Source organism: Seriola aureovittata, chromosome 20, assembly GCF_021018895.1.
Source record: "Seriola aureovittata isolate HTS-2021-v1 ecotype China chromosome 20, ASM2101889v1, whole genome shotgun sequence".
NCBI classification, from domain to species: Eukaryota; Metazoa; Chordata; class Actinopteri; order Carangiformes; family Carangidae; genus Seriola; species Seriola aureovittata.
Genome location: NC_079383.1, coordinates 16,872,049 through 16,894,894, shown reverse-complemented (window position 1 = coordinate 16,894,894; position 22,846 = coordinate 16,872,049). Strand labels below are relative to the sequence as shown.

The 22,846-nt window shown below is 40.6% G+C and overlaps 1 protein-coding gene across 3 annotated transcripts in view; it reads right to left on the bottom strand.

Moving 5' to 3' along the window:
• Nucleotides 1-22,846, bottom strand: part of pou6f2 (POU class 6 homeobox 2) — a 74,282-nt gene that overhangs the window by 46,088 nt on the left and 5,348 nt on the right. Inside the window, exons 3-5 of one of the 3 annotated variants that reach the window (XM_056363703.1) lie at nt 22,144-22,329; nt 7,669-7,766; nt 1,909-2,128 (exon numbers count right to left, since the gene is read on the bottom strand). In XM_056363703.1, coding sequence (XP_056219678.1) covers nt 1,909-2,128; nt 7,669-7,766; nt 22,144-22,315 — 490 coding nt within the window. In that variant the 5' untranslated portion in view covers nt 22,316-22,329. Of the gene's footprint in view, nt 1-1,908; nt 2,129-7,668; nt 7,767-19,480; nt 19,605-22,143; nt 22,420-22,846 lie in introns of those variants that run through there. The other 2 variants (XM_056363704.1, XM_056363705.1) reach the window with 2 other exon arrangements.

Genomic DNA, 22,846 nt, shown 5'->3' with positions numbered 1-22,846 from the left:
AAAATCTGACCTGATCTAACTTATAAAGATTGTATTCATGTAAAAAGTAAAAGTCTGAAGACTGTGAGACTACCAGCATGTTGACTCTCATGTTAAGTACACAATTCCTCCACCCGCAACTGCCCATTCCCCAAGACAAACAGCCTTATTAGTTGGTCATTAGCCGCCTCATTACATTTAAATACAGCCATTGGCTGGGCTCCTCCTCGAGTCTCATTACTGTGCCTCACAGTTGTCTTGTGTCTGATCTGACGCTAATTAGCTAGCAGCGTGAGTGCTGTAAAGCACACTTGCTCCTGAGGTCGTGAAATGAGCCGACTGCTCCCCAGCGACAGCGTGGCGCTGTATTATATGTGTGATTAATCAGGCCTGGAGACCCAGAGGGGCTGGGAGGGGAAGCGACAGGGAAGCAGGGGCAGAGGCCAGAGTTGCAGTTGTCTGACAGAGGTGCTGTGCCAGCAGGCCTCATTCAGAGGAGCTGTGATGAACTCAGACAGGGGAGAGTGGAGGAGCGCCGTGTGGCCAGAGGGGCCCGGACACAGTCAAGACATTTAGCTTCACTCGTGACTTGTGTCACTTTCTCTCCATGGAGGTCCCTTCAATGCATCCCCTTCAGATAAGAGGACGTGCGAACAGGCAGTCTGTCAGTCCACACGCTTAAAAAAAGATCTGCCACAGAGGCATTTCTCCGCAACAGTTTTTTTTCCACTATCTCTCATGGATGGGGAGGTTTATCAGGACATTGGATTCCAGACAGTCTGTTGGTTTGTTTGGCAGTGGACAATAAGGATGACTGAGAGGTGTTTGTTTTGGCATTCTGACACCCTGACAATGTGTTTGTCGATCAGTTCATCAGATCACTGAAGCCTCTGGGTTGTCCCTCATGCACCAGGAGGAAGATCTGTTGAAGTGTGAGTCAGACAGGCCTGCTGGGCCCATTATCGTCCACTAGTGACGGATACATTGAAGGGCTCGCTGGATAGATGCGGGTTTATTAAAAGCTCTGCCCACAGCGATGGCTGCTGTTATTTATGCATGTTTGTGTCCATTAGGCTTCTACCTCCACATTTCCTCACTCAGGGCATCTGTCCATCCATTTCCCCACATGAAGGGAGCCTTCCCTGCACTTTGTGCTGCACTGGCATTATTGTAATCTCCATCCTAAAAACACACTGCTTTACATGTAGCCTGGCATCTTTTTACATTAGTGCAGCTCTCTCATCCAAGATTTATGACTGCTGTTTCCCCATCCATCCCTCAATCTAATGGTATAAAAGAGACAATGTTTTAAACATTAAAATGAAAACCATTTACAACTATGATCAAAAGAGAACACTTGGGCATTAAAGTTTTAAAGGCAAGGATAAGTACAGCCATGTGGATGGACAGATGAGGTGGAAAAGAGATAAAAAAAGTGAAGTACAGTGCACTCATATTCACAGAAAAGAAGCATAAAGTGCTTTTGCGCTGCACTGCAAAACGTTGACCTGTAATTAATATGGTTGTTCCTCTGGGCAAGTTGAGGATGGCAGCTTTTTGGGATACAAATCCCTGAAGGATTCTTACCTGCTCAAAAGCTTTGTAAAGCATTTTTATTAAAGAGAAAACAAAATACTGTTCCATGTCATCCACTGGAAGTATAAGAAACTCTCATTGGGAGCAATATTTGTAGTGTTTATTTATAGTAGTTCCTGGTAAATATGGTGTTTCACGTTCTATGAATCATCGTGTGTAATATAGAATAATACAGAACTGACCATGCAACAATGGATTTATATATCAGCTTCATAGAGTAGTAGCTGAATTATTTTCTGTTTTCTCCCTGGGTCGTCATGTTGACCTTGATTTGTAACACTAATGAGTTTTTTGTTTTCTGTAGCTGCATGTTCATTTGGCACTTTTTCTTACCTTGCAGGTTCTGGAGGGGGAGTGTCATGATGCCCCCTGCAGCAGCAGCAGCCACCAGGCTCTGGATGTTGGCCGTGGGCAGAGAGAGGACCAGGCCCTGCTGCCCGCCCAGGTGCCCGCCTGCGTTGAAGGGGATGAGGATGGGCTGGTTCATGCCTGGCGCTGTCCCAGACATCACGCCACCTACTGCATTGGCCAGCTGCTGCGCCACCAGGAGAGACTACAGGAGACACACACACACACACACAAAACACACATGCACAGACACGTCCATAGTATCATTGGAGATAGTTTTTCATGTCATCAAAAATATCATCAGTTATGTTACACAAGGCATGTAAAACAAAGCCTTTACTGGACTTTGTCTTTATTGGATTGCTTATTTTGGAGAAGAGAGATTCACATCCTCCACGAAAATGCAATTAAAGTCTGTAGTATCACAACACCATTAATGCTAGATATCCCATTATTGTGCAACCAAATTAACTGTATATGTGGTATGGGCAATGTGGTTAAACCCATTTTACAATATTGATAAGCATATATTCCAATAGTGACATTGAAATAGAATTAAATATAAATATATAAATAACCCTAAAATAATCTTAACTGATAAACTCTGTTCCACCATTAAGAATTACATGACACCAACTCTTCATATGTGTAAAAAAAAAATAAAAATTACAGCTTGCTCAAAATCAGTGATCAAAACACCAGAATTTTCCAAAATGATAACACGATAATGATAACATGATTCCTCTGTAGTATGTCTGGTACTACTTCAGTGTACTGCAGAACACTTGTTTTACCCGAGTACAATCCAGAATAAACACGTTTAACTGGTGAATACACACATTATTTTATAGCCTGGGGTGCTTAATTGAGACAAGTAAAGCAGTAAAGGAGATGTCATCAATGTTACTGCATGACCAATCAATGCCTTTTGATGAATGCAGTTGTTTTGCAGCTGAATTCTGTGCTTAGCTGTGTCACAGACTGACAGTCAAAACACACTGCCGTTAGTACTGACAGAGATCAAATCCAATTTTTCTGAAAGAGCTGAGAACTTTTCTTTCACAGAGATGCAGAGTGATTTATGTTTCATCCCATTGAACAAATCCCTGGTACCACAGAATTGTGCCTGAAATGCACAGTACTATTCAAAAAAAAAAATAAAAAAAGTGGCACTGCTTTACTCTTTTGATGAGGGATATAACAAATCACTCTCATCTCTTCATGTATCCATTCATTCATATTAGTAAAAGTGGAATCGGTGCAGTCATACTCATAGAGGAAAAGATATGTTATCAGAAGTATCGCTCTGAGATATTTTGCACAGTAGCAGATCTCTTCAAATGCATTTTCCGAGGAAGTGGGTTTGGAAATACACCAACACATTTTTCATCGAGAGCTTTGAGCCCAAAGTGGGAAGGTTTGTACCATGGCTGAAATCTCCATGAATACACTGGGAATGACATGTTAAATTTCATTCATTCTCATAAAACCTTTTTCAAATTATGTCAGCATTGGAGCATGTCACACTGAATTTGCACAAGAGGTACGAGACGGGAGATGCTGAAGATGCTGCAAAATCCAACAGAGTTACTCTTTAAACATTGAATTGAATTGTTTGGAATAAAACTAATAAAACGACATTGTCAGCTTGTGTTGTGTCCACAGTAAAGCAGCCTTTAGACGTTGCTAGGTAAGCCTGGCTGCACTGTGTTGACTCCTCCACTGTGACTTAAGTTCACAAGCCTTTAACTCCAATTGTCAGCTATCTGCTTCTGTTTTGCATGGTGTGTCTGCAGCTTGCACAGGATGCAGAGCGGGCTGACTGGTGCGAAGAGCCCGCCATACACCCGAGCCTGGTGCTCCTAGGTGACAGGCGTGTCACTGTGATAACCCTGCATGGTGCAGAACGCCTGCACCCACTCCGACACACATGCGATCACAGTTTAAGAGGTACGAGGTCACGTGAGTTTAAAGCCACAAAACACGCAGAGATCTCAGGGTGAAATATCTGCACTGAAAGACAAACGAATACCTGTTTGTTTTTTCTAAGCTGTTAAAAGAATAAAATAAAAAAAGCAGAGAGAGGTGATTGTTGCTGGCAGGGGCAACTAGACACACTGTATAGGATTCCTCTTTCTCAACATTTGCTTTGATACACAACAACAGTGCATAACCAATGACAATATCTGACGCTTCTGAGAGCATTCAAAATGACATTTGCCATTAAATTTAAAAAATGAATTAATAATTCGGGAGCTCAAAGAATCCTCAAAGGACAATAACAAAGGCGACGCGTTTGTTAGCTGCAAGTGACATATGTTTAATCTCGTGTTTTAAACTAAATTTAATCTTGAATCGAAGCAGCATATAATCAAAGACACTCTTTGAACATTTCATCTCTGAGCCAAACAAAATGAGATTGCCAAGCTTGACAGCAAAGGCAGCCTCACATGGAAGGGAATAACATTAAAAGACAATTCTACAATTATCAGATGTAGCCCTGATTTATTTATCATTACAGGCAGCTTTGGAGAAGCAGGCAGCTGTTAGGCACATAGGCAGCTGCAGAGAGAAAGCACTTTGGAGATTTTTTTTGTAAAGCATGCAAGAGTTCTTGGTCTTAAGGCTGTTTGTTGTGCCAGTTTAAGTCTGATTTTTATCTGCATCGGAGGTGAGAACACTGTACATGCACCTATCAAAATCAGAGATAAGAATAAATTTAGCGTGAACACAATTAGCACAACTCTGCAGCCACACAACAAGCTTTCACCAAAAGAATCCCCCAGCATCACTCATCTAGATTTACAAGCAGTTCCCCTTCTGCCTTTATGCCTGATACTCTCACTCTTCCTCTCCATAGGTGCTGCTGGAAAGCTGCTGCACAGTGCTTGGCAGGCCTGACAGCTGAGTGTTGAGAAGTGGTCTCCTAGGGGCCACACTGACGCACAGAACTGGGTGTGTGTTGGGCTCTGGATGTGGAAGCAGCCCCACTCAGGACTGGATGTGGAACCCAGCCTCTCTGCCCATCAGGGGAGAATAGGCCCTTCTATCTGCTTGGCAGCTCTGGCACTGAGAAATTGCCCATAATCACCCAGATAGCAGACTTTTGTCATCCTAACTGCGAGTGGGAAACAGAAGGAAGGTGGATTCATGTTGGGTAAACTACCATCGGATAATGGTTGTTCGAACAATATCCGGCTCTGGAGCGAGAATCTATCAAAACATATTGATCCTGGAACAAGAGAATTGGGTATGGCATGCGGAGCGCCTTTGTTTCTGAAAAGTGTTAGCTTCACAGAGACTGTACTGACAGCATTAATATATTAGATGGTGACTGTTGAGAGCCGCCTGCTGAGGCTCAGACTCTAACTGTTGCCTGCTCGAGATGCTCTCCCTTTGTGTTTATTTCTTATCTATTACCAAAACAGTGGCTTTTACCAGCGAGAGTATGTGTAATCAGAAAAGTGCTTTTAATTAAGCTCATTCTTTATCTCCACTTGCACCAGATTGACTTTTTCACCGGGGGATTTCTCACCCTGCAAACCTACCCAACAAAGCTGAACGGCTTTCCTCCTCTCATGTTTCCTCTTTTGTTTATCCTGATGAGGATTGACTGTCGTTGAGTAACACTGTGAGCAGGGAGAATGGCCTTATTAAAGCCAGTGGAGGAAACCTGACGCTGTGTGTGTGTGTGTGTTGAGCGGTGACATTGAGCAACACTAATGAGATAGATGTTCATTAAACACCGGCGAGCCACCAGGCCAATAAATCCAATCAGATAGGACAATGCCTGATTGAGCTATTAACAGGGCTGCAGGCCCGGCCTCTTTGCTCCCCTGCTTGTTTTGACAAGGCCGGTATTGTCAGCTCATTAGTGCCTCAACTCAATTACATTTGAAGATGATGTGTGATGACAAATAACATTACAATTTCACATTTTAGCTGAAAACGATTCTTGCAGCATTCAGTGAAGGGGTTCCACCTTATGTTTTTGCTCAGCGTGTTTAAATGCACTGAAAGAATTTGATTAGAAGCAGAGTAACACTGTAAGCTGATTATTGAAGCTGTCATGCAAACACCTTAATCTTTTTCTCATTACTGCTTTGATCAGAGTAAACATAACACGATTAACAGGGCTGTGTTAGTCGTCAATCTTGTGCATTACTCCTAGTGTACATTACTTAGTTCGGCTTCTTCGAGTATTTTTATTCTACACACGTGCGACTATGATCAAGTGAAAGTAGAGCAGCGTGGCTAGTGAGGGCAGAAGAATAAACATTTTCAGAGGTCTGCAGTCAGTTAGAAAACAGAGGAGACACAGGGGGCTGTTGGAACAGTTCGAACTGGGGGCAGGCGATCTGATGCTTTTATATTGTGATCAAGCTTGAAGACATACATGATCTGCCGTTCAAGCCAATCGTAGAGATCGTGACATTTTACCATTTGTGCCAGCTGCACTTGGTTTACAATAATAACGTGGATTGGCCAAATTATATCACTTGTCTCTATCATAGGGGTCTCTTCAATGTGTGACGTATTTGGAAAATAATTGAGCTAGCAGCATGGCGGATGAGGAGCTGGTGCCAAAAAAACAAAGAAAAAGAAAAAGACTCCACGTACCAGTATTTCTCAAAGCAAAGTTATCTGTAAGCATTGTCGGGCAACGGTCGAGGTAATATGACAAATCTACTCAACCACTTTAAAAGGACGCATCCGAAAGAACGTGCAGATTGTGTTTCACTCAGGCACTCAGGTACAACCCCACTCATCTGTATCTCACGAGGTCATGAAACATATACACTTATCGCCTGACAATAAAAACAGCCAATGATGGAAAGAGGTGACTGAGACAGTGCCGTTCAAACTGTGGACAATGTGGGATTTAAGACATTGATGCACATGAACATTTTGAAAACTGTCTCTTACATGCAACATCGTTTTACTTAAATGTTGCAAACAGATAAGTCTGTAGTCTGGATAATCTCAACAGTGCATTTCAAAATTGATGAAAAAAAGTTTCACAATTCAAATCTTGGATTGTAGGTTAAAAAGATCATGGTATGATTTTTTGGAAAGATCACCCACTCTTAGTTTGAACCGACAAAAATGCCCTTGGGAGAACTTGCAGCAACTAATGAAAACCCAACAAAAGATCACGTTTCCAGCGGCAAGAGTTTCCTCATAATAACCTTTGATAGGAAACAGAGAAGATCCATCGATACAAATAGACTTCACTTATTACATGTGTAAAATGTGAGGAGTGTTGGTCATGGGACTATTGTCAGCAAAAAAGAACGTAATGCATGTAACTCTAGAGACTTAAACACACCATTTTCTGCCACAGTTAAAACACTTTTGGCTATTTCACCTTGGAGATTTCAGTTTTTCTTTCCCTGGTTATCATGTACTAATTGGGATTTTTCTATATTTGAATCTGATCGTTATTAATTTATTCATGAATATTCAAAGTTAGAGAGAAATACTTTCAGTTTGAAGCAAAGTTTGCAAGGGCTTATATGGTATGGGACTGTTTATCTCAGCTGCACATACCTGATGCTACTTTTTGAAAACCCTTCCACATTTGTTTGTCATCTTATTTTGCCAGTTGTCTGTTAATTACATTTTCTCCAGACTTTCTGTGAGCCTGAGGAGACGGAGGCTCACTCCACTTTTATCAAGGTATTCAACATTATCAGCATGCAGAGCGCTTGGGTTCAGTTTATCGCAGATCCTCATATAACTCACCTGTGGACCCATTGGGTATCCTGGGTGAGACTGGCCCAGTTGACTCTGCTCTGAGGGACTGCTGCTGGCGTCGGACTGGACCGAACCGTCACGAGCTCCTGAGAGGGCGACAGAGATCCACGTAGGAAAGCGGACAGAAGAGGAGAAAAACAAAGATCCCACCTTAGATCAACACAGTAAATATAAGTTGATAAACACACAACACAGACCGCACTGTAATATTACAATACACAGTGCTGTATGCAACTGAGGAGGGCAGTTGGGAAAGGAGGGGGAATTTGTATTTAAGTGTTTTATCAATAACCGCTGAAGAACTGTATAAATTACGAACCAGTGGAGAGGCTCATTGATGGGAGATGATGCATACTGGCGGGTCCCCGATGGCCTAGATTACTGCTGAGAGATAGAGCTCCACCACAAACGCTGGGGCCATATTATTCAGCCATTTACATCACTGAGTATCACTCATCTAAACCCCCCACCCCGCCCCCTGCTCCGAGCCCGCAGCTACGAGACACAATTAGACCTGTTTGCTATGAGGGCAGAGTGGAGCAGAGCAGACAGGGACATGATAATAAGCTTGCTGATGGCTGCAGGGAAAATAAAAAACACCAACGATTGGATATCGCAGCAATCCCTATCTCACAGAATCTCTCAGCAGAGCACCAAGTGTGGACTGCTCTAAAAGGTCCGAGAGGCTGCTGTGACCCTCACCCTTTGACCCCGCTGATATCGAGATCGCATGATGCCTCGCTGGCGACGCGAAGGCTTGCGGAGCGCAAAGATGAGTAAGTCTTCTAGAAAGGACTGTCAGAAAAATGAAATGACTCTTATGTGTCTTTCACCAAAAATGACCGTCCAGAAGAAAGATACCACCCGACTAAAAATTACTTTACTATTTAGAGATTGAGATTGGCTGAAAGAATTTAACGGGAAAGCACTTTCATCTTACTGAAGCGAGCAAGTGTGAAAACTTGAACTTAAGAAATATTCTTGTGAAAATTGACACGTGAAAATGGTGGAACAAAAGACACTAGAGCGACATTCAAGTTGATTTTCTAGCAAGAAAAGTATATTTTGTGATTTTGTAATTCTTTTCAAAACAAATTGGCAAACACAAGGTACAAAACACGAACCTTGCATTGATTTTCATGACTTCAAGTAAGAGTTAAAAAGATGTGGCAGTGTTTTCATGGTTCAGAGGGTGAATGTGTTTTGATTAAGTTGGTGAAGGTATAGTGCTGCAGAAACCAAATCTTGCAAAACTAACGAGCTATTATGAACAAAGACCCGTGTTCTCTAAGTGACAGGCAGTCGATACAGTGGACAACATCTACTGCTCATCTCGCTCAGGTGTTCCAATGAAAACCTCAGGTCTTTTATTGGCCTGTTTTACAGTCAGCCTTAACCTGTGTTACCAGTTGTCTTTGATCGACCTTCAAGCTGTAATCCGAGGTATTTAAACTTTTTATTTGGAGACATCTTTATTAAGTGACTGTACGTCTCAATGGAGGGCTCAGACGGAAAAACACGATGTCATGAACCTCCATGCACCAATCAGGTGGGTGGGTTGTTTGCTTGTGTTGCAAGGCCATTGTCAATAAAAATCCAAACAAACCACACCCACAAAGTCCTGCTGAAGTGGATTATCTTGGTTTTCTTTTAGTAAGAAAATTGAAGAATGTTTCTTCTCAACTTTAACTTTGATTGTTGTTGTTTTAGTCACAATTAGTTTGTGTCAGAGAGAAATACTAATGATTTGAAACCAAATTTTCAGGAGCTTTACCAGTCCAATTATTTCCTTCATATTTGGTATGCCACAGTAGTGGAAAATGTGATGAATTAGGGCTGTCCCAAATTTTCACACAAGAATTCACTATAACGATACTACCGCGATATCTATAGAAAATTTGAAAAAAAAGAAGAAAAAAATCAATCAGCTCTCAGTCAAATTAATCTTTAACTGTGTTTTGTATCTTTTTTGGAAAATGAATTAGACTCAAATATGAGTGCAGGGAGGCAGAGAGAGTCTGTGACAGAACAACGTACAAAAGAACAATTGCACTGAACGAATGGTGAAAAGGCAACCAGATGATCTGATAGACAAAAGATCCACAAGACTTTACATCTGCCATCTAAACCTAAACTTTTTGATTGAAGTCAGGGCTTTAAAAGTTTGGTTCAAGTCAAGATGAGTCGCTGAAACGCCTATTATTCATAGTTCTTGGGTCAATTTACAGCCACCATACTGTAAAATTAACTCGTTTATCTTAAAACATCAATACGGTAGTTTAGAAAAAGGTTGCTCGCTGCTTTGAAATTTACGATACAAACCACTGACAAAAACTTAATGAAACATCTTTTTAAATGTAATGTCGTCTTCTTAAAACTGCTTTTACCTTGAATAAAGTGGATATTGTAGATGAAGTCAAGCTATCCATGTGGAAATGCGTTTGAAGGCTACAAAACCTTGTTAACTATACAACATTGGCAACGATTTAAAAGAAAAAATGTAATCACATTTCTACTATGAGATCGATTTTCTTAAATGGAGTATCGCAGCTTTTAAATAAAAGAATAAAGCCCTGATGTGTTGTGTCTTTTTACTCATGGATGAATAGGGTTTTTTATTAAATATACAGGGCATGCATGGTCCTCTACTCCCTTCATAAAAGCTTCATACAAAACACACTACTGAAAAGCTTCGCCAGGAAGATCTCATTGCCTGTCAAGTATATTTATGCATTACATTTTAAACTCCCCTCCGCCAACTAAAATCATTTCATCTTTACATAAAATCCAAATAATTGGTGAATGGCATGACCTAACAAATGAACCTCAAGCATTTGATGGTTGATGTGAAAGCCCAAGGGGAAGCCTGCTTTTCTAGCTGGTTTCTACCTCTGACTGGCTGGCCCTGCTTCTCGATGAAGGTCCACATCCTCTCGCTTATCAGCCTCGCAACGCAGTGGATGTTTTGACAAGCCAGTCTCTTTTCACCAATTATTTCACCCATTATGGATCACATTGTGCACAGCCCCACCCTGTGCACTCAGTTTCTGGAATTATGATCAATCTGAACATGCAGGGAAGACTTTGTGACTGTATTGGAGTCAATATAATACAGATAAAGCACAATATCATCATAATGTGTTGTATAATTTCACATTTGAAATACTGGAGAGTGCATTATTATCAGGTGAAATTCTTTTACTGGATTTCATTATTATTGTATTGTCTCTAAGCGGTTAATTCTCACTTTGGCCGTTATCAAATTAAAGTAATTTCTTTCCTCCAGACTTGAAAGTGTCTGATTTTCATTTACAGCAACTCAAACTTTCCAACCATCTCAAAGGCAATTCTCTGAATGCAGCTGCCATACTGTGATAACAATAACAAACCACACAGTGCTACTGAACAACTATTATGCCGGTGAATTATCAAGTTATCATCATAACAAAGGCAATTTGCTAAATTAAGATTTTAAAATGAATAAATGAGACTTTATAACATCGTTGATAAACTCCACACAGTATGGCTCGTGAATGTAGTTAAGATATTGGTCCTGAATAATGTATTGTATCTGACAAACATTGTGGGAGACTTACTGAATAACAATTCCTTGATGCCTTTCATTGCAGCATTTCACAATAACTTAGAAAGCTTCATCCCTTTGCAAATATCTGTAACGTTAACACGTTTATCGCAGAGGAAAAAATCAATAATAAATAAATACACATGCACATCTTCTCCCAAAGGATTTGTGTAATTTCTTTAACTAAATTAAATAGCTGACAGGAGAAATACCCAGGGAGTCAATCTTCAATTCTTTTTTATTACTGGAATCTTTATACATGTTTTGCTTTTCTTTTCTTAAAAAAAAAATCTACTTATCCAATGTGAATGATTCTTAAATGGATTTCCAGATGGAGATTAGTACTGTACACAGGAGAAAAAAAAAAGAGAATATCTCAATCAAACCTTTACTAAAAAGAAAGTCCTTTGATGCCATGATTATACGCAGGTCACACGATGGATAAAATGGAATGAATGGATGTATTGATGTGAGGAGAGATGAAAGCAGAGGCCAAATGGATGAAAGAACAGGCGACGCACATTCAACATTGCTTTACATTTATCTAGGACATTCAGGTTTCATCTCTTTTTTTGAATTTCCTCAGCAATTTAATTGCTGTTGTAACAGCACAAATGTCCTTAAATCACTTTGATTAACAAAAACACTCTTAAGCCCTTTAAATGGACATTCATACAATACGTTCTTCATGGCCTTGACTTAAAGTAAGAGGATGAATTTAATTACATAAATCAAGTCTTAATTCTAATCTCATACCGACAGTGACATGATTAGTGACATTTTTTTTTGTAAGTGAAATAATCATATTTATCACAGGGCACAGGGTGCAATTTGATGTGACTTATGTCATGGAAATATTGCCAATATCCACCACTATATAAATTCTCTTTCATTGATCACCAAAGTGGCCACTGGAGAGCGACTTTCAATGCCACACAAGGCGGCGGGACTCTACGTGCTGTGTGTGTGTGTGTGTGTGCGTGTCTGTGGGGAGGGGAGGGGGCAAAGAGCTATATTTATTTGACTTCATTGGGTCTGTCTTAATGCAGGGTGCCCCAAGGACTACACCACAAAACAATTAGCCTGGATTTCATAAAGCAATCAGCATGCCACCTTGTCTAATGCAACCGCTTCATACATTGACAGTCTGAATAAAATGGGCGTTATTGAAAGCTTTGTGTTCATGTTAGCTTTCGCCTCAGTGCATTTATGAATCAATTTTTGCCCATAAAAGAAGCTTTAACACTTAAGCTATTTTAGTGGAAATGCATTATGTAAGTTGTCAAATGTACGAGAGAGGCCTGGTAACGATTCAGGCTATTCAGAATGAACAGCCAACCCCCATTTTTATAATGGTCCTTTTGAAAATGTCTGGCTGAGTGCATGTGTTTGCTATTAAGATGTTGTCAATCATTTTGCCATTGAAATTTAATCCGTGGAAAACAATTTCACATTTAAAAATAGTGAAGATTATAAATTAATTACATTCTTAATTGTTATTCTGAGTGGAATTATCATAGATTGGTAATTACAGTGCAACATGCGAAACGATTGCATGATTCTCATCACCAAATGTGAGGCTGTGTTTTTGATCCAGAGCCTTTTTGTTGGACAGGGATCTGTGAGCTGTTGGCACAAAAAGGATGGACCCAGATAAACACCAAGCCACATCATACACAAGGTTTAATTCCATCAATACGCGACCAATTGTCCCAGATTGTTTGACCATTGATTTTGTTAATACCACTTGGAAGGTTGTGGCATTGCAGAGAGCTGAGAGAGAAAGAAATGTGTTGCGACAGATCATTTCACTTTCATTTTTCTATCTAAAGCAGCACTGAATAAAGTCCAAAAAGTGATGTAACAAACAAGGCACAGCGCTGTATAGAAAAGAGTGGCCTATAATATGCAGTGTGGGCTTTATAGTGATTTACTTAACTCCTTGTAGAATGCAAGAGAGTCAAAATCACCAGTGATTTAGCTCAGTGTTTCATTACTCCCACCAAAGCCCTCAACAATAACACGGGGCATAATCTGCTGCCAATAACTCCAGGTGCTCTTAGTCAGATGGCTCCCTCTGGACTGCCAGGGAAGTAATACTCTGTTTAGAGGCTGGGGTGGAGAAGCTGCTAGGGATAGGTCAATAGTATTTCTGAGGATAGAAAATCACCAGAGACTGACTTTTGAGTGGCTGCCTGTAACACTATTAGCTACATTAAGGCTACTGCTGCTGCTAGGAGAGCTGTCATTTCCTTAATTAAGAGCCCAGCGCAGGGGCATGAGGGAGAAGAGGCCACGGCAATCTCTCCGGGCTTCAACATTAAAGCCTGATTCCTCATTGCTCAAGGGTGTAGACCTTACAGGGGAGAAAAAAATCTCTGTCATTCATTATTCTGGCACAAAGTGGAATTATGGAGTTAAGGAATTACATAGGAGGAGGTGCCGTAGAGTGTGCCGAACAGAAAGGATTTTACACCTCAGCAGTTCTGTGAGGGTGGGGTGGGGGGTGGAGGGTACAGGGTAGGGGATGGGGAGGGGGGGGGGGACGAAGAGGAGGACGAAAGTAGAAGGACAGGCAGAGAGGAACTGATGTCTCCATAGAAAGCTTTTAAATGTAAACAACAGAAAATAATACACTTCAGGAGCAAGCCCCCTGTTTCTGATGAACGGGTGGGGAATCTGCATGCAAACGATGCTTAAAGCAGTAAGGGCCCTGTGCTGCAACACTTATGCTCTCACTCATGGCCACAGGTCTTCACCAAAAGGCTCTCTGACATGAGAGTGCTCTGCTCCAGCTCTTACCTGTCTCTCCCTTGATGCTGGAGTGGAGATGGAAGCAGCACAAGCACAAAAGGGACCAGAGGGAGGTAAATTGGTGAGAAGAGGCAATGCCCATTTCAAAGGTCAAGAAGGAGAGATGGTGTTATGGAGAGAGGACGATGGAGAAGGGAAGAGGAATGGAGGAGGAGGAGAGAAGAGGGCTTTTGTGTTGCATCCTCACAGGGGACTTGGGACACTTTGCACATGAGCACATCTGTTATGGAGCGTCCTCCTCATTCCCAAAGCAATGTCAACCTGATTAGCTCAGGGTTGAAAGAGGCAAATAACAATCCAAATTATTCTTTATCCTTTTATGGCCATCAGCGAAGGCGGGACACTGAGATGAAGACTAGCTTTAGAGAGCTGTAAGCCTTTTAGGAGATGCTTGCTTCACTACTGCTCTCCCTCCTAAATTACTTTAATGATATTTGCAGTAAATAGGATTCTGCTGCCTGCAGCCTGCGTCCCTGTGCTGAAGAGGACCTGCCTCTCACTCTATGTCGCACCTCTCTACTCTATCTGTATATAAAGCCAAAGCTGTTATAAAACAATCGTAAACAAAAAATTAATGAATATTGATAACTGATTGAGTTTATTTTCAAGCAGAAATGCCAAAAATGCTGTGGTTCAGGCTTTCTAACTTGAAGCTTTTCAGCTTTTCTCTGTTTTATATCAGGTGAAGCAGGTAAATTTGACTGTTACTTGGACAAAAAAAAAAGGAAATTTGAACCTGTGGCTCAGAATAAACAACATCTGTATCTTCAAACTGTAACCATGCTTTTTGATTTTTGTCCGTCCTGCGTTGCATCTGGTCAACTGCAGGACATTTAGCAGTAGCCAGTGGGGTGTGAGGGCAGTCCAGCACACAGTGTGTATATTTGTGTGTGTGCGTGGGGGGCTAGACACCCACATGTCATGCTTGACACATCAGCCTGGGCCCCCCAGGCTATCCAGCACTAATGCTGCCTATGTCCCACTTTCTACCCCTTGCCCCTCAAAGCTTCCTCTCCTCCCCCCTCCTCACCCGTTCCTTCTGTCATAGAGGTATAATAACAATGGATCACAGCAGCGCTGCAGCACAGGCTCAATCACTATAGGATAACATCAGGTGATACAGGCTGCACAAGAGTATATCTTACCTCCACTGAACCTGAGGTAAACGGACTTTATCTAGAAATGAGTTTATCTGGAAAAAGTCCTGCGTTAGTTACTGTATGCCCCTGTTGTGGAGATTTTTACAGAACTGAGTGGGTACAGGTGGAAACAAGCAAATAATCATGTAGCTAAAAGACACCCCACCCTACCCTACCCTCACCTCCCAGCACATTATTCTGGTGGAGCAGACAAATAGTGGAAGGAGGGACGTCAGGAAATAGTATTGCTTTGAAGCCCATAACTCTATTCTGGAGAAAAGAAGCATCACAGTGTTATTCCACATCCTCAGATATAAAGGGAAAAAACATAATAACTTCTCGATAGCCTGGATCTCCACTGCCCTATACTACCCCCCCCCCCCCCCCTCCACCCGCCCACACCCCTGCCTCATCCACCATACACCCACTTCTCCTGCCTCAATCTTTGGTTTCAAAGGAAGCGAATCAGCCAGAAGGACAGAAGGTTATGCATTAGTACTGGTCATTGCTCAAAGAGCGAGCGTTATAAATAATAAAGGCTTGTGAAGGACACAAGGGCTGTGGGATGCATCTCTGGTTCACGCCACACAAGTCAAAGACAAGACTGTAATTTCTATTCCGAAAATGTGACCCTTGCAGCTTCAATTACATCTCAACAACACCAACCGTGTCTGTGCCAGGAGATGTGACGCCTCTTTGTTAGCTCTACATGAAAGGCTTATTGATATTGGTTATGGAGCGCATAGTACACAACATGTACGTTTTTTTTTCTTTCTGAAAATGATTTCCCAACTTAAAGAAAGTGTATAACTAAAATAAATGCATATTGAAATTCAATTTATTTTCTCCACAGCTGTCCACCTACAGAACTTATAATGTGCTTTTCTTTGGAATAGTTTCTTGTCAAGGCAAAAAAAAATCTTTAACTTTAAATATAAAAACAATGGGGAGAATTATATTGTCAGTTATTTTGAAGTTTGCTCAAAGTCATTTCTGCATAACCAAGCATCCGTGAAACCTGGTGACCTTTGCTGCTGTTTGCATTGAAAACAAGAAGTCTTCCTTGTGTTCATCCTCCCTCCCTGTCCTTCATGCCACGCGGTGATTGTGTTGCTGTAGCCATGGCCTCCGCGGGCACATTAGCAAATGTATTACACCTGCTTTATAGGCATGCATTAAGCTTGTTTTCAAGTTTTCGCAGACAGCAGAAATCCCCATAATGAGATCCACCTCCTGCAGAGAGACCTGTTCCCCCTCAGTCTCCTTTATCCACTCTTATTTACTCAGCGTGGCCCATTCAGCACTGGGTTTGCACCACTTTATTACTTAACCTCACCACACAACATTACAAGGCTCTTTGCATCAGCAAGCAGCCTATCCCACTATGCATCCTGCTCACTAAGCTGATTACACAAAAATAATAAGAACTTGTGCCTCCAGCAGTGTGTGTGCTTGTGGCTTTGTGTGTCTACGTGTGTTTATGAGTTTGCAATGGAAAGGAGTGCAAAGGAGAATTCTGCACAAAAGACACTAGTTTTGTCCCATATCTATATTATATGGTAATAATAATATTAAGTATGCACTAAATAAGGTAGTATACAAGAAGTTAGCATGCTTTAGCATTTGGCACCAGGAAGACATGAAACAAGATGAGTGTGAAATCAAGCCGAGTAAATCGAAGTTAAACTTTGACCTTGGAAGGCTAATGTCAATGTAAAATCCAAAACTTTTAACTTAACAAAGAGTAATAAAATGTCAGCCCAAGGATTTAATACATTTCCTGTGCGTTTTCCAGCTATTTTTTTGAAGCTGTCTCACCACTGTCCACTAGTAATTTTAATTTTTTTCCAAGTAGCTCTGTCTTTTCTTATGTGCTCTGCATCTCCATCAACCGAATACTCAGAAATCAATTTAGTATGCAAACTGATATCTTTGAGTTTGAGTACAATTAATTTGGCCATTTGTAAAACAACCACTAGATATAAACCCATGCAGGATTATGAAATTAGGACACATCATGTTTAAATTCAAAATCCACCATGGTTAATGCAATGGTTGCACTGTAAAAATTGTTCAAATATACACTTAAGGAGATCTACTGCAACTTTTTTGATGACAAAAGTTTAAGTACTTTCCAAAAATAAGGCTGTAGTTGTTGGTGACATATTGAATTGTCCAGATGAGATTAATTTCACTAATCCAGTGTATGGATGTATGTGTCCTAATAAGCTCATAAAAAAATAAACGCAAGGTACAGCATTACGGCAGACGTGGCATTCAGGGTGGACTTTTTGCTGTGGATGACCGCCAATACCAGGAATCAATGAAAGATTCATTTTGCTCTTTTTTTTTTTTTTTTTTTTTGGGGGGGGGTCTCTAGGTGACCTTTGTGAAAATGTTCCACCATTTTGGCAGGATCCGTATAAGTGCAGACCATTTCATGTAGACAGTAAGTGTATGAAATGAGTGCTCCTGTCGTTCCAGCCTGGCTCTCTTTGACAGCATGATGATAGAAGCGTCACATCCTTGGAAGAGTAAATGCAAACTGACAAGAGATGAGCCTTTGGTTGCTGAATATAATACGGAATTGTGCTCTGAGTGTCTTATTATCTTGTCTGTTGATGTCTGAAAGGGGGAGATTTGCTTGAGAAGAGAAGACAGAAACTGTACGCTTCCAACACCATCTCGTCCGCTGAAAAAAAAATTGCTTGCCTTACTAACCACAGCTTTCCCACCTAATGTCCACCTCTACTTGGAATAAATACAAGGCGGCAGGATGTTTGTGGTGCCTTGTAGCCCCTGTTAGCTGAAGTGGAAGACTATTTGCACAGGCAAGCTTTTAGGAGGAGAACGACCCTTTCACCACTGCAGTAGGCATGTGGTGGGTGTAGAAGGTGGACAATTTACTGTAGACAAACATGACCGCTACTGTCATCGCCTCTCACCGACTTCTCCTTCTCACACTCGCACAAACTCGTACAAAGTATTAAAGCACTAAAACTAAAATCATACAACAATTCTGTAGGGATGGGAAGTTGTTGTAGGCTCTTTAAATATGAAAACACATACATGGCGCATGTTATCACTGCTAAAAGTTACGGTGATATTGACAGTAAAAGAGTGAGAGAGAAAATTTGCTGCAATGATGATTCAAAACTATTCAATATCATCAACCTAATATGTGCGTGGCAAATACATCACACCTGTTGTCCAAAAGATCCCCAGTGACAAGAGATATTGTACAGCTTTCTACTGTCTATTCAGGAAGTCTATAACCTTTAGCTCTAGGTTGACCTCAGCAGAAAACTATCCTCATCAAGAAGCAAAAAACTTTCAAGTGTTATGAATACACTGTGTATGCATGTCTGTGTGTAATATTCAAACTATTCAAACTGCATTTAAGAGTAGTTTTTTCTCAGAGAGCCAATAAGTCTGAACCTGATTTGTATTTCCTTGAAACTATAAGTGTGTGCTGTTTTTGTGCATGTGATAAGTGTATCTGTCAATCATGAAACTGGAGCATTCTATCAAAGAGTTTCTGCAAAATAAGCGACATAAAATAGTAAAAAGTTCTCATATTTTTACTCTGCTGAAACTGAGGAATCCAAAGTACACCTTCATCTCTTGCTCTTCACCTCAATGAACGTAAAGGGGACAAAATCTTAATATTGTGGCTTCTGCACTGTGGAGAACCACATAAAGAAAACCACTGAATAATGTAAGGCCTAGTTTAAAGGCTCGGTTCAGGGTTGTTCTCATATCAATGGCATTCATGTTGATAAAAGAATGGTGAGAGTTGCAAACTTAATACAATTTTCCTGCAACCATAAGAGTATACTTCAAGCACAAATACAGGCAAATGTTTTAAATGAATAAAGGAATAAATAAATATAATGTGAAACACGACAGGTGTGACAACCCGAAGATTATAATTACTGTCTAAACTGTTTGCTTTTTAAAGCTATTTAAAGGGTCAAATACAAATTCATTTCTTCTCATTTTGTGGAAATGCATATGTTCCATGTGTCAGCTTTTCATTTGTTAAACTAAATAGTTTTTTACTTTCAAGGCCACGTGTTATGCTCAATTGGTTTTGGAGAGGCTTCATACACCTGATTCAAAGAGACTGATACAGTCCATACCGCAGTTAAAGCGTAAAAGTCTCCAAAATGTTTACTCAAACTCCAACTAAATAGCAAACACAATAAAACTGTCACTACAGTCCTAATTATAGACTAACTAAAAAACATCACTATCGCCATACCTTTCCTTTTATTCTGCCAGAATTTCAGGAAATGTACCGAAAGATGCTGAGTCTCTCTTCTTAGACCACCTTCCCTCGCTTACTCGTCCTTCCTATCTCTCCCAGCAGAAGACACGACTGTGCCACGTCTCCTCACCGTCCCCTGCCTTTCTCTCTCACAGGTCATGTGGGCAACCCAAACCAAACGTGCCGCTGTGGGCTGTGCCACCGGCCAGAGAGCAACCATCCCCCCCAAAAATTCACAAGTTACTCTGGCGCAGCTCTGACTAGTCGCATGTAGTATGACAACAGGCCATCAACAAACACTAAGCACAAAATGCACATTAAAAAAATCTTCAGTTTATGGTTCCAAAAATTAACAACATATTTAAAAAGCTATATGTTTCTTGCATATTTATCATTGACAAAGGCGCCATAGTTATGCAAGATTAAAATAGCTTAAATTATAAATAAATAGTAAAGCATTTACCAACATATAAGTGAACGTGCACGAGAGGAAAAGAGAAGCAAAAAGTAGCAAGTGAGAAGCAGGAGAGTAGCCAGACAGAGAATGATCAGACAGAAAAAAAGAGGGAAAGACTTGATGCTTATTAAACTAAATTGCAACGCTTTTGAGACAAATCCTGCAGTACCAGTCCTTGTTTAGAAGCCTCTAGCCTCAGGTTATTGTTGAAATAAGGATTTAAAAGACAGCTGAACTCTCGCTGATCAGGTTTGAGAGTAATATTTGGCTACCCCTCCTACAAATTCTGATTTTATTTTGTTCACAAATGTTTGGCAAGCTTAGTCCATTGGCACTTTACTGTACTCCCTGCCACTTCTCAGGAGACACGCGCGCTCGTGCACACACACACACACACGCACGCACGCACGCACGCACGCACGCACGCACGCACGCACCACGCACGCACTGAGAGGGTGACATAGAGATTCATAGACAGTGATATTCTATTTACATCATTATAAAAAAAACAACAAATATGCACTGGCTGTAGCAGCATAAATTCATAACCAGCAGTACAATTACATGCCAAAATCTCTCACTATCTTAAGCCTATACACAAATATACACACAGTTAAACTTTCAGAAATGGAAACAGACGTTCACAAATGAGGAGACACAGTAGTTTGCATAGATACTCAAAACCAACATCTGAAGCCATTAGAGAAGGTTTTTGTCACTTGTCACCTTGCATCCACATTAAAAATGAATAATATAATAGTAATAATAATAAGACTTGACAAAAAGGTAAAATTATATTAAAAAAAATATGATAAGTGAATCAGCTCTTTATAAGAAGTCCTTCTTTGGCACAATATTTGGACTGGTCTGCTCTAAGAAACCTTTCTACGGAAATTAAGCAAATAAAAACAAAGTCTGGGAGATGGTTTGCTAAGTGGGGACGGATAAATACTAAGGCTGTGAGTACATCATTTCCTTGAAATTAAATATATAAATTAGAGTTTAAATCTTTCAGCTATATAAAAAAACAAATCCCTTAAATCTGCAGTTACTGAACATTATAATTTGATATAAATACAAATATTCAGTTTGTAATTATTTCTATTATTAATGATTGTGAAATCTCTCTAATGAAAGCAAGGGGCTACAGGGGCTTTAGGGCTACATTACCTTTCTCATTACAGTAAATAAGTTGAAAAATTGCTAAATGGTAATTTATATCATTATGCTTATTGATTCATAACGAGGTGCTGTGATTGAATTAGTCCACGACTGAAACAACTCATAATAAAAAAAAGAAACACACTTATTTAGACACAACAAATATAGAATGTGAACACTCAGTTAATGAGGTAACTGCAAATATAATGAGGCATGCTGATTTAGAAATTGGATCATTTTGAAGATCATTTGCAACTGAAGAAACCAAAAGATTAAAAACAACTGAATAAACTGAAAATAAATAACTATAAAAAGAGAAACCTCTGCTATAAACTGCAAACAATAATATTAAATATGATATGCTCATGATAAATACAATATTTGCTTAAACGTTGAGGTTTAATTTCACTTTTCACTAGCATTAAGTTATAATTTATCCGATAGTTTGCTATTATCTCCATTAATGTTTAAATAGTTATATTAAGAAAAAAGTGCAGAAAATTACCAAACACCACCCGGGCTGTGAAGGTGGGTTTCAGGTAAAATATCCTGACAGGTAAAATTAGATTTTTGCAGGTCAGTTAAACTTTTAAAAGAGTTCAAATAAAGGAGTCATGAATGATAAGAAGGCATCAACATGATCAGCTAATACTTATTTAGTGGTAGTATTTAAGACACTGTGTTAAATATGTACTTCATCTCCTTATGGAACATTCTGGTAATTCAGTTACCTCTTGTAAACTCAGCTGACACAGACTGCCCCCTACAAATACGACCTGCTTTTCTAAGAAAATCTCCGCAATGAAGGTGCATGAAACACACAAAAATTACATATAATACAATTTCTACTATCATGCCTAAACACTAAAAGAGCCAAACATTGACTTGCTCATTGCACTTAAACTTAGTTTGTTGTCTGACACTGCTGACACCTGTCCCACCACTGGAAGCCTTCAGGATTCACATAACCGCTGCCTAAACCAGACATCATCCAGCAGCTTTCTGAAGGAGAAGGGACAGACAGTGTAAGCCGACTTACCGTACAGCTTGTTGGGAGTGCCCTCTCTGTCTGTGGCCTCGGAGGGCAGGAGCAGGGGCTCGTCGTTCAGCTCGCTGTCTGGGGTGGCCGCTTTGTCATCCGCCCGGAGTTCTGCCGCGCTCATGTTGCTGCGCAGGGAGAGCAGCGGCTTGCTCAGCTGCCCTGTAATCATCGGATCCTGGGGAGCTGGGAGCCCAGGTGGGAAACAGGGAGGAGGGAAAAAAAAGAGAAAACACCCCTTGGTTAGATCTGCTTCGGCGTCTCACCCTAACCGGCTCCTTCTCTATGTCTCTACTCACTCTCTCTCTCTCTCTCTACCCAGCTTCTCCTTTCTATCGCTCACTCATCACTCTCCCTCTCTCTACTGCTCCCTCCCTCTCCAGCTCTCTCTTTTATCTGAGGCTGGTGCTACCCCGCTGATACTGCCGGCTGCTGCCTGGTGAAGAACTGTTACGGATCGCGTGGCTTTACCATTATACCCTGTAGTCCTAAAACGGTGATACATCCATCTTCAAGGGCTCATTACTACATGACATGTGCCTCATCTTCAGCAAACACTAAGCTGACAGCAGTCTACAAAGAGGTCCTGGGTTGTGGGTCAATAAATAAATGAAATAAATCTAATTCTACATTTAATAAGGAAGATATGAGCAAAAATACACACCAGTGATTATATCAATTTTCACATAGTTGGGGACACAAA